This window comes from Somniosus microcephalus, chromosome 12, assembly GCF_052327205.1.
Source record: "Somniosus microcephalus isolate GS21.2 chromosome 12, FLI_Smic_1.0, whole genome shotgun sequence".
NCBI classification, from domain to species: Eukaryota; Metazoa; Chordata; class Chondrichthyes; order Squaliformes; family Somniosidae; genus Somniosus; species Somniosus microcephalus.
Window position 1 is genome coordinate 61911566 of NC_140998.1, and position 13240 is coordinate 61924805.

Genomic DNA, 13240 nt, shown 5'->3' on the forward strand with positions numbered 1-13240 from the left:
TGCTCAGGTTACAATTGCACAGGTAAAAGTGAAGCCAAGGGAGAACAGACAAACTGAGCTGAATAATGCAGGAGAGGCGTTGGAGAAGGATGGTGTGGTGGACAGTATCAAAGGCTCCAGCAAGGTAAAGGAGGACAAGGAGGGAAAATGCAGCAGTCACAGTGGATCTCTCATCTGTGACATTAATTAGGGTTGTTTCAGTGCGGTGGTAGGGTAGAAAATCTGATTGGAAATATTCAAACAGGGAGTTGCAGGGAATAGTAAATAATAATAGGTGTCATATAAACATAGAAGATAGGAGCAGGAGTAGGCCATTTGCCCCTCGAGCCTGCTCCGCCATTCCATGCGATCATGGCTGATCATCCAAATTCAGTACCCGGTCCCTGCTTTCTCCCAATATCCCTTGATCCCTTTAGCCTTAAGAAATATATCCAACTCCTTCTTGAATATATTTAATGAATTGGCCTCTACTGCCTTCTGTGGTAGAGAATTCCACAGGTTCACCACTCTCTGGGTGAAGAAATTACTCATCTCTGTCCTAAATGGCTTACCCCTTATCCTTAGACTGTGACCCCTGGTTCTGACTCCCCCACCATCGGGAACATCCTTCCTGCATCTAGTCTGTCTAGTCCTATCAGAATTTTATAAGTTTCAATGAGATCCCCTCTCATTCTTCTAAACTCCAGCGAATATAAGCCCAATCGACCCAATCTCTCCTCATACGTCATTCCTGCCATCCCAGGTATCAGTCTGGTGAATCTTCGCTGCACTCACTCCATGGCAAGAACATCCTTCCTCAGATAAGGTGACCAAAACTGCACACAATACTCAAGGTGTGGTCTCACCAAGGCCCTGTACAACTGCAGCAAGACATCCTTGCTCCTGTACTCGAATCCTCTCGCTATGAAGGCCAACATACCATTTGCCTTCTTAACCGCCTGCTGCACCTGCAAGTTTACCTTCAGTGACTGGTGCACAAGGACACCCAGGTCTCATTGCACTTCCCCTTCTCCCAATCTATTGCCATTCTGATAATAATCTGCCTTCCTGTTTTTGCCACCAAAGTGGATAACCTCGCATTTATCCACATTATACTGCATCTGCCATATCACCCAACCTGTCCAAATCATACTGGAGTTTCTCGGCATCCTCCTCACAGCACACACGCCCACCCAGCTTTGTGTCGTCTGCAAACTTGGAGATATTACGTCTAGATCATCATTAATATATATTGTGAATAGCTGGGCTTCTAGCACCGATCCCTGCGGTACCCCACTAGTCACTGCCTACCACTCAAAAAAAAGACCCGTTTATTCCAACTCTTTGCTTCCTGTCTGCCAACCAGTTCTCTATCCAAGACAGTACCTTACCCCCAACCCCAGGTGCTTTAACTTTACATGCTAATCTCTTATGCGGGACCTTATCGAAAGCCTTCTGAAAGTCCAAATATACCACATCCACTGGTTCTCCCTTATCTATTCTACCAGTTACATCCTCAAAAAATTCCAGTAGATTAGTCAAGCGCGATTTACCTTTTGCAAATCCATGTTGACTTTGTCCGATCCTGTCACTGTTTTCCAAGTGCTCTGCTATTACATCTTTTATAATGGACTCTAGCATTTTCCCCACTACCGATGTCAGGCTTACCGGTCTATAATTCCCCGTTTTCTCTCTACCACCTTTTTTGAATAGTGGGGTTACATGAGCTACCCTCCAATCCATGGGACTGTTCCAGAGTCTACAGAATTTTGGAAGATGACCAGCAATGCATCTACTATTTCTAGGGCCACTTCCTTAAGTACCCTAGGGTGTAGATTATCAGGCCCTGGGGATTTATCGGCCTTCAATCCCGTCAATTTCCCTAACACCATTTCCCTACAAATACTGATTTCATTCAGTTCCTCCCTCTCATTAGACCCTATGTTCCCCGACATCTCTGGGAGGTTATTTATGTCCTCCTTTGTGAAGACAGAACCAAAGTATGTATTAATTGGTCTGCCATTTCTTTGTTCCCCATTATAAATTCCCCTGATTCTGACTGCAAGGGACCTACGCTTGACTTCAACGATCTTTTTCTCTTCACATATCTATAGAAGCTTTTACAGTCAGTTTTTATGTTTCCTGCAAGCTTACTCTCATACTCTATTTCCCCCCTCTTAATTAATCCCTTTGTCCTCCTTTGTTGAATCCTAAACTGCTCCCAATCCTCAGGTTTGCTGCTTTTTCTGGCCAATTTATATGTCCTCTCCTTGGATCTTATGCTATCCCTAATTTCCCTTGTTAGCCACGGTTGAGTCACCTTCTTTGTTTTATTTTTATGCCAAACAGGGATGAACAAATTCTGTAGTTCATCCATGCGATCTTTAAATGTTTGCCATTGCCTATCCATCAACCCTTTAAGTGACGTTCCCCAATCCATCCTAGCCAACACGTGCCTCATACCATCGTAGTTTCCTTTATTTAAATTCAGGACCCTAGTCTCCGAATCAAATACTTCACTCTCCATCTTAATGAAGAATTCTATCATATTATGATCGCTCCGCCCCAAGGGGCCTCGCACAACAAGACTGCGAATTAATCCTTTCTCATTACATAATACCCAGTCTAAGATTAAAGTCACCCATGATAGCTGCTGTGCCCTTATTGCACGTGTCTCTAATTTCCTGTTTAATGCCATCCCCAACCTCAGCATTACTGTTTGGGGGTCTGTATACAACTCCCAATAACATTTTCTGCCCCTTGGTATTTCTCAGCTCTACCCATACAGATTCCACATCATCAGAGCTAATATCCTTCCTTACTATTGTGTTAATCTCCTCTTTAACTAGCAATGCTACCCCACCTCCTTTTCCTTTTCGCCTGTCTTTCCTGAATATTGAATACCCCTGGATGTTGAATTCCCAGCCTTGGTCACCCTGGAGCCATGTCTCCGTAATCCCAATTATATCATATCCATTTACATCTATTTGCGCAGCTAATTCATCCACCTTATTACGAATGCTCCACGCATTAAGACACAAAGCCTTCAGGCTCGTTTTCTTAACACTCTTAGAATTATTATTTACTGTGGCCATGTTTGATTTAAACCCTTGATTTCTCTGACTGCCACTTTTGCTTTTCTCCTTCCTATCTTTTGCTACTATCCTTGCTTCCCTTTCCTCTGTCTCCCTGCACAAGTTCCCAACCCCCTGCCATTTTAGTTTAAACCCTCCCCAACAGCACTAGCAAACACTCCCCCTAGGACATCAGTCCCATTCCTGCCCAGGTGCAAACCATCCAGTTTGTACCGGTTCCAATGTCCCAGGAATTTGAATCCCTCCCCCTTGCACCATTCCTCTAGCCACGTGTTCATCTGAAATATCCTTCTATTTCTACTCTGACTAGCACGTAGCACTGGTAGCAATCCTGAGATTACTACCTTTGAGGTCCTACTTTTTAAATTTACATCCTAACTCCCTATATTCAGCTTTTAGGACCTCATCCCAGTTTTTACCTATATCGTTGGTACCTATATGCACCACAACAACTGGCTGTTCACCCTCCCCCTCCAGAATGCCCTGCAGCCGCTCCGAGACATCCTTGACTCTTGCACCAGGGAGACAACATACCATCCTGGAGTCTCGTTTGCGGCCACAGAAACGCCTATCTATTCCCCTTACAACAGAATCCCCTATCACTATAGCTCTCCCGCTCTTTTTCCTCCCGTCCTGTGCAGCAGAACCACCCACGGTGCCAGGAAGTTGGCTGCTGATGCCTTCCCCCGATAAGCCATCTCCCTCAACAATATCCAAATTGGTGTATCTGTTTGAGAGGAGGATGGCCACAGGGCCTGCACTACCTGCCTGCGCCTACTACTCTGCCTGGTGGTCACCCATTCCCTTCCTGCCTGTGCAGCCTTTACCTGCAGTGTGACCAACTCCCTAAATGTGCTATCCACGATGTCCTCAGCATCGTGAATGCTCCAGTATGTATCCATTCGCAGCTCCTGCGCCACAATGCGGTCTGTCAGTAGCTGTAGCTGGATACACTTCCCGCACACATGGTCGTCAGGGACACAGGAAGCGTCCCTGATTTCCCACATAGCGCAGGAGGAGCATGCCACGGGGCCGAGCTGTCCTGCTATGACTTACCTTTTAATTAATTTAAATTAGAAACATAGAAGATAGGAGCAGGAGTAGGCCATTCGGCCCCTCGAGCCTACTCTGCCATTCAATGCGATCATGGCTGATCATCCAAATTCAGTACCCGGTCCCTGCTTTCTCCCCATACCCCTTGATCCCTTTAGCCTTGAGAAATATATCCAACTCCTTCTTGAATATTTAAATCAAATCAATACCACTAATTACACTACAATTAAATGATATACTCAAGGGCCCTTGGTTACTAGCACTCCCCGATACACAACAGGGACCTTAGAAACTATAACCACAAAAATTAAGATCTTCTAAACTTTATAAACTATTAATCTTAACTGTCAAACTATAGAGTAGTATAAATACTCACCTGACCGTACTCACCCAATCAGCTGCTTCCTCTTGCCTTGTCTCAGTGGTAGCACTCTTGCCTCTAAGTCAGAAGGTTGTGGGTTCAAGTCCCACTCCAGAGACTTGAGCATATAATCTGGGCTGAATCTCCAGTGCAGTACTGAGGGAGTTCTGCACTGTCGGAGGTGCCAACTTTTGGATGAAATGTTAAACCAAGGCCTATCTGCTCTCTCAGGTGGACGAGAAAGATCCCACGGCAGTATTCAAAAAAGAGCTGGGGAGTTCTCCTGGTGTCTTGGACAATATTTAGCCCTCAACCAATTATCACTAAAATAAATTATCTGGTCTTTATTTTATTGCTGTTTGTGGAACCTTGCTGTGCACCAATTGGCTGCCACATTTCCCTACACTACAACAGCGACTACCTTTCAGAAGTACTTCTTCGGTTGTCAAGCGCTTTAGGATGTCCCGAGATTACGAAAGGCACCATTCTTTCTTTATTACAGTAGCTTGTTGGCAAATAGTCATGATTAGGATTCATGTCATGTCAGTGCATTCAAGAGACAATTAGTAAATACCTTTTTAATTACTCAAATTGACCATTACTTGTGTAGAACTATTAAAATTCAAGAACCTAAGATGGTTTTTCAATGCAACCATAAAACAGCATTGTGCTACCTCCTATTGAAATAGATGGAAAAACAAGAGAGGGCTAGCAAGGCAATGACATTTGGTGGCAGAAAGACATGAAAATTGCTGCAAGCACTGTCAAAATTAATTTATTCTCGACCATTACCTTCTGTAAGAACAAAGCAGGATTCTGTATATAAGCCACTGTGAAACTGGTACTTTGCAGTTAAAGAAATTACTGACAAGATAAAAATGGAACTTCAGGATCATAAGCTACAGAAAAAATACATTTTTAAGATACATAACATTCATGGAAAGCTCCTGTTGTCAGTGACCTATTGACACACTAACACTTGGAACAGCAACTGAATTGAGGTTAGACACGTTCTCTTAAGTGAAGGAATAAGAAATAAAAAGACAAGTCACTAACTGTGCTAATTGTAGGTTCAACACAGACACAGCTAGAGACCCCGGAGCCATTGGGAAACAATTCTCCATTGGTTCCAATTTCACTCGTTTTGATCCAAAGCTTATACAAATGCTCTGCAGTGCAATAGAACAATTTACAAAATGCACTCAGTACTTGTCTTTTCCTTTGTACTTCATGATTTTGTCTAGTTATCTGATGTCAGGATCTTTCACCCAACGCCAAGCAACTTATAACAGATACTCATGAGCTTTAATAAACATAGTCTTAACACTTCAGATTAACTGGTTATTTTGTTTACCTGGACAAAATTCAGAAAAGGCTAGTCACTCAACGTGTGATCCCCCTCTCTACCCGAAATAAACTTTAACTTTTTCTTTTTAAATTGATATTACTATGCGCACAGTTTCTCTGAAGATTTTCCTCTCTGTTCCTCCGAAACTTTAGCTACGTCATGCAATGTACTCTTCCTCCTCACTTCATTCTCAATTGTTGACACTAAGACTCACTGCACAATCTCCTACTCCAATTCATTCCTTTCCAAGATCTTATAAAAGTGGGACTCCTTCACTCATGGGTGAAAGTTAGCGCCCCTCCGCCTGAAATTGAGTTGTAGCGCCCCAAGCAGGAGGGGGCACTACTGGAAGCGCTCCACCTCCTTCTTGGGGCACTACAACCGAATATCACAGCACTACGTGCAACAGCGCCAGCACGTAGCGCCAAGTCATTGCAGACCTCCTCCCCTGATTAAAGAGAGGCCTAGCGCTGCGCGCACTGGGGCCCTGCTGGACCACCGGGGAGTGGGGTGCCGTGAAAACAGCCTGGCACTCAAGAGCAGTGCTGGCCTGAGCGATCGCGGCCGGCACCCAGAGGAAAAAAGGGGAAGGGGGCAGGTGCTGGCAGTCGGCCCCAAAAAAATGGCCACCCGACACATGCCCCTTTTACTACCGCCACCGCGGCTGCAGAAACGCCCCCTGACCCTGTCGGACATATCATCCGGCGATGGGCATGGGGGCGCAACTGAAGTTTGCAGCCGGGGCGCTGCGCGTGGCGATGATGTCATCGCCGGCGGCACAGCGCCATGGGGCATTACCAGCTACTACCGCCGCTAACCTCCCGCTGAATTTCGCGTGAGGCGTTAGCGGCGCTGCGCCTGGGGATTTGCGCCCTGGAGGGCGGGGCGCTAACGAGAGGCACAAATCAACCCAATTTTTCCCCCTTAATCCAACTTTATCAGCCAACCACTATTTTTGACTTTAGCTCATTTTGTCTACTTTAGGTTTAGCAGTAAAATTTGTGATTACACTTTGCTTTTCATACCGAGTTCACATGAGCTTTAAACTCCATGATTGAGAGCATATAAAAGGATATGGCTTTGCTAAGGTCGAGCTGAATAGTCCCAGTTGGATCTTCAAGAAAATATTTTCCCTAAAACAGTAAATATAATTAACAATAAGGTCCTTCAGCAGTAATAACATAAAAAATTAACTGACCATTTCATTTTTTGGATGTACTGGATTTATTTTGAGATTAATATATTTTTTAAAAACAACAAAGGTGGCAACAGTGATAACTATTACCATTACCAGGGACCCGGGTTCGAATCCGGCCTCGGGTGACTGTCTGTGTGGAGTTTGCACATTCTCCCCGTGTTTGCGTGGGTTTCCTCCGGGTGCTCCGGTTTCCTCCCACAGTCCAAAGATGTGCGGGTTAGGTTGATTGGCTGTGATGGATTGACCCTTAGTGTTAGGGGGATTGGATGCGTGGGGTTGCGGGGATGGGGTGGGATGTGTGTCGGTGCAGGCTCGATGGGCCGAAATGGCCTCTATCTGCACTGTGGTGATTCTGTGATTACGCAAATTTAGCACAATAAAAAGCTTTTTGCTCGATCTCCCAATATTTTTCCCCTTAATCGTCCTCTCCTGCCTCATGGTGGGGTACAGTATTACAGACAACCCCCCCCCCCACCACGTGACCACTCTTCTTGTGACTGTCGACACAGTGAATGTTTACAGGAAGTTCAATCGTGAGAGTCATGACAAGTGAGCCCAAGCCACTTCTCACATAGCATACGCAGTTCCAGCAGAGGTTACCAGATAATAGTCATCTGCAGCAACCCTGATCAACCTTTTGAGGGATGTTGAAGCCAACAGCAGAGTTTCTACCACCATCCAAGTTTTGATAGCTAACTCGATACAAACCAGGTATCAAATCTGGGACCCTCCTAGTCTGTATGACTCAATGCCACATTATGTAGTACATTAAACAACTTCACCATAATTTCATTTGAAGTATCCAAGTTCCATCTGCAGCAGTTCAAAATTCTAAGTGTGGGGAAAACATAGGCGAACATCCATATCCAATTACTCCGTAAAAAGCAGTGTACCACTGAGCTGCTCCAGTACGCAATGAACTCATCACTCTACATGTTCATCCCAAAACCTTTTATTGATGTCAGAATCCTAACAGAGAAACATTGTTGTATCTCAATGTAACCTAAAGCCACATTTCTGGTAATATGAACACTTATTCACACAGTTTAGCCTACCTCTTTAAGTTGTGTTATCATCCCCAGAACAATGACTTCTCCGACTTTTGATGTGCTGCCGAGGAGCGTTTCTATGGCTTTTAGCTAAAAATAAAGCAGACATAGCAAGTCTGAAAATCTGCAATACAACTATAAAAAGCATTTTCTTCCTTGCTTTATACAGAATTACTTATCTCCCAGCGGCAGTTCAAACCAGCTCTTAAGTAACTGCATTTGATTTACTGCAGAATGGCATTCCTTCCCCATTTCACTTTCCCCTTAAATGCTAATCATTAGCAAACACTATCCAACAGGGCAATATTCGGTAATTTGGTGCAACAGAAATTGCAGAATAATGACACCTTTTTCAAATTACTATATCTGTTTGCTTTGTAGATAATGGATAGGAGCGACATAAAAAATAACTGTTACTTTGTTGATTCATCCTATGCAAGATCATTGGTCTGTGGTAATCACGTGACAATAAATATGGGTTATGAATTACCATCAGCCTCCTTCGCCGAGTGGCTGCTGTATGTCATACGACCCTGATTTGCATATTATAAGTAGCCTCCTGCCTGAAACAAGCAAGCTCTCTGGCGGCTCATCTCAAGATCCTACCCAGGTTAGTGGCAACTGGAGCACGAGTGTAAACAGGGCATTAAGTGATCAAATGCCATTTTCAGGCTGCTCCCACCTGGTTTATGCCAGGCGGGGATCCTTAAAATTGTCCCCTAAGTGTGTAAAAGATAAAAGACAGGAAACATGATGGAGAAAAAAATTTAGAGTGAGGGACAAGCAGAGACAGCTATAAGAAACACAAATTGTATTTGCTTTTTGTGCATGGAAATGCCGCAGTTCAACTAGTAAAGACAATTAACATTTATATCTGAAAGACGGAATGTTCGAGAAACATTTGACATCTTACTTGAAATTTATTCCTGTTCTCATCAGGGTGTGATCCTGTCACAGGAGGTGTAAATAATTCGTGCCTATGCGTTCGCTGTAAAATAAAAAGTGTTAGCATACGAGACGCAACAAGCTGTTTATCAATTCCACAATTACCTAACTCTTCTAAAATTGTAAATATGGAGGCCATCCCGTAAAAATGATTTGTATGAAAGGAAACCAATAACCCTTTCTCAAGTCTCTCTCCACGAGCCGGTACAGGTACAAGGGGCCGAATGACCTCCTTCTGTGCTATAGGATTCTATATGTAGAATTAAATCGTTCCTTGTTGAGGTATCAAACCTATTTATACTAAATGATGCTGGTGTTCTGTTGTAGTTGAGGACTTGTGTGTGAATGATAAAAATATTTTCTATATTTCTATTAGGTTGCTTTGCAGAAGCAATTTTTTTATATATATAGAACAGAGATTTAGAACAAACAATTTTAAAGCCAATAATGCTCATTTTGTTAACATGGGAACCAAGTTTCATAGGAGTCACATTTTGTATCCAGTTCTATTTTACCCAGAATTAATAAAGTCCTTGTGAGACTGAAGGAAGTTGGATTAATTCTACATCTGTAAGATTTGAAATTTGAATTTAGCTGAAGTGAGTCTGTATTTTTAAACTGAAATGTATTGTAATTTGCCACATTGTATCTGGAATATACACAAAGATTATTTCTAATCCTCTCTACTTCAATGCACAATTGCAATCTTGCACCAAACACTAGGACTGTATGCATTGAAGTGATTTGTTTGCAAATGATGTTCAGTCCCTTAAAATAAAAAGTAACAAGTATGAAATAATGAGATAATTTTCTCCTCGAACATGTGCAAGTTTTATTTTTCCCTCTCCCTTACCTGTTGCATAATAGCGTAGCGCTCACAAAAAAGTTCAGCTTTGTTCCTGGCAGTTCCAAACAGACAAGACGCACTACGACCCGTCATTGAAAGACTGCAGTACATAAACAAGATCTTAGTAAAAATCCTTGACTTATTTTTTGAAATTTATTTATTTTGCATATGCATTTCCAAGTTCACAAAGAAAATAATGCAATCTGGTTGATTGATGCACAACCACCCAGGAACAGAGACTAAATGTCTGAAACATATTAGTATGTTAATGCTTTAAATTGCAGCCTTGTTTACCTGCTTGCTTTGTTTATTATTTTCAAAGAGGCCTTTGCAATTATGTGACAACTGGATTCTTCCAGCACCTGGGAAGCCTAACCCTCCTTAGCTCTGACATTCTATGGATGTTTGTCAACCTATTGCCATCATGAGAAACATTTTAGGTATTCGGGTCCCCCCACCCCCATGTAGGTCATCGGCACCTTTGTATTCACGAGGTATGCAGCAGAAAATGTAAGATTTCCTAGTTTATTCATTGAGTTAGTTACTTATATTTGAAATCAAGAAGAACCTAGAATTTGAACTTCATTGACTGTGGAGCACTTTGGGACGTCCTGAGGTTGTGAAAGTTGCTATATAAATGCAAGTCTTTCTTTTCTTTCTTGTGAAAGTGATGAGTTAGAGTCATAGAGTTATACAGCACAGAAAGCGGCCCATCGCGTCCGCGCCGGCCATCAGGCCCTGTCTAATCTAATCCCATTTTCCAGCATTTGGTCCGTAGCCTTGTATGCTATGGCATTTCAAGTGCTCATCCAAATGCTTCTTGAATGTTGTGAGGGTTCCTGCCTCTACCACCCTTTCAGGCAGTGAGTTCCAGATTCCAACCACCCTCTGGGTGAAAAAGTTCTTCCTCAAATCCCCTATAAACCTCCTGCCCCTTACCTTGAATCTATGCCCCCTTGTTATTGACCCCTCTACTAAGGGAAAAAGTTCCTTTCTATCTACCCTATCTATGCCCCTCATAATTTTGTACACCTCAATCAGGTTCCCCCTCAGCCTTCTCTGCTCCAAGGAAAACAACCAGCCCAGGTAACATCCTGGTGAATCTCCTCTGCACCCTCTCCAAAGCAATCACATCCTTCCTATAGTGTGGTGACCAGAACTGCACACAGTATTCCAGCTGTGGCCTAACCAGCGTTTTGTACAGCTCCATCATAACCTCCCTGCTCTTATATTCTATGCCTCGGCTAATGAAGGCAAGTATCCCATATGCCTTCTTAACCACCTTATCCACCTGTTCTGCTGCCTTCAGGGATCTATGTACATGCACACCAAGGTCCCTTGAGCATGAAGTTCCAAGAGTGATCAAACTACTCAAGTTTCCTGGTGAGTGAAAGGCTGATATCTCCCCCCCCCCTTCCATTCTATTAAACCTTGAAATATTTACAAAATTAGATTTGATATTGTCCCTCAAGGACAACCCACTTACTTTTGCTATGTAACCTGAAAGAGGCCAGCTGGGGTCCAACAGGGTACAGAAGCAACAAAGGACATTTTCAAGAACATAAGAAATAGGAGCAGGAGTAGGCCAATCGGCCCCTCGAGCCTGCTCTGCCATTCAATAAGATCATGGCTGATCTGATCCTAACCGCCAATCCACTATCACAGAACCATCTCCTGAGTCTAACAGAATTAGACACACGAAATAGGAGCAGGATCAGGCTACACGGCCCCTGGGCCCGCTCCGCTACCCACAGGGCCATGACCGATCCGAACCTAGACTCATGTCCAAATTCCTGCCCGCTCCCCGTAACCCTTAATTCCCTTTACTTCTAGGAAACTGTCTATTTCTGTTTTAAATTTATGTAATGATGTAGCTTCTACAGCTTTTTGGGGCAGGAGTAATGGCTGAACTTCATAGAACATGTGAAAGAAAAACGTAACTAATGATAAACTGCTGGAACATTTCTCTGTCAAACATTTATCAAATACACTAGTTCCCCAACACAATATGGGCTTTTGGGGATCATATAAAAGCAGGTTAGAAAAGACTTATAATCATGAGTGAGCCGAAAAGCAATCCAAGTCTCAACAAATCTTATTCTTGGAAATATTGTTTGCTCTTTTAAGATTAAGTTATACAAACTACATTGTTCATGCAAAATTATAAACTGCCTGGGCTTCTAAATAAAAGAAAAATAGTAAAACTCACGGTAAAAACTTCTTCCTTTCTGAATTGTAGATATAACGAGGGACATCAAATGCACCAATTATATTGAAAACGTGTTCTCTGTAAATGTAAATACAAAATTGTTAAAACTAAACTAACTAAAATATACTTCTACATTTTGTTGTTGTAATTGGTTGAACAGATAAAGTAACACAAATCTTCAGTGGTGATCTCCCATGGCATTGCTGAGGCAAGAGAGTTGTATCTCACTCTACTTCTCTTCTACTCGTTTGTAATTTACTCAGTCTCCCACTTTCTCTTTCTGTATGCTTCTCCCAACATTTCACTGTATTTCTGTGTCTGACTCTGGCATTTGCAGGTTTCCTATCTGGGAGTAGCTACAAAATGTGTACATGAGAGGAACTAAGGGATTGAGGCCTATGCTGGAATGGAGTAGGACACGAGGGCCAGAAAGCAGGCAGAAGCCATAACTGGCATAAAAAGCATCTCCCCCCCCCCCCCCACCCCTTTTATCAACTAGAAATGACACACCCCACTTAACTAAGTACAGAGGTTGTCTGAGCCAAGGCTTAGGGACCCCAGGGTGTGCAGGAGTACTGCTAGAGTTTAAACAAGCAAAACATGTAGCCTACCAGCAAAAAGCACTGGTAAGTTTCCTGCTGCTTGTCAAGCCAGGACCAGCCAATCCATTCAGAAGTTGGTTTGTATGGTTATATGGAGCCTAGTGGGAACAATTCCAGCCCCCAGTGACAGGTCTACCCTTCCAGGTTCCATTAGTGAATAAGACTGGCTGTGCCAAAAGTGTCTTGGAGTATCACAGCCATGCCTGGATCAGTTCATAGAATGATACAGCAAAGAATGAGGCCATTCAGCCCACCGTGCCTGTGCCAGCTCTTTGGTAGATCTATCCAATTAACCCCACTCTCATGCTCTTTCCCCATAGCCCCTGTACATTTTTTCCTTTCAAGTATTTACCCAATTTCCATTTGCATGTTCCTATTGAATCTGCTTCCACCACCCTTTCAGGCAGTGCATTCCAGATCACAACAACTTGCTGTGTAAAAAAATGTTTCCTCATGTCACCTCTGGTTCTTTTGCCGGTGACCTTAAATCTGAGCCCTCTGGTTGCTAATCCTTCTGCCACTGGAAACAGTTTCTCCTCATTCACTCTATCAAA

At 43.2% G+C, this 13240-nt stretch overlaps 1 protein-coding gene across 1 annotated transcript in view; it reads right to left on the reverse strand.

The window, feature by feature from the left end:
• pole2 (polymerase (DNA directed), epsilon 2) overlaps positions 1-13240 on the reverse strand; it is a 42975-nt gene that overhangs the window by 16721 nt on the left and 13014 nt on the right. Inside the window, exons 4-9 of the mRNA XM_086002938.1 lie at positions 12085-12162; positions 9882-9975; positions 8997-9071; positions 8090-8173; positions 6913-6969; positions 5281-5329 (exon numbers count right to left, since the gene is read on the reverse strand). Coding sequence (XP_085859064.1) covers positions 5281-5329; positions 6913-6969; positions 8090-8173; positions 8997-9071; positions 9882-9975; positions 12085-12162 — 437 coding nt within the window. The remainder of the gene's footprint in view (positions 1-5280; positions 5330-6912; positions 6970-8089; positions 8174-8996; positions 9072-9881; positions 9976-12084; positions 12163-13240) is intronic.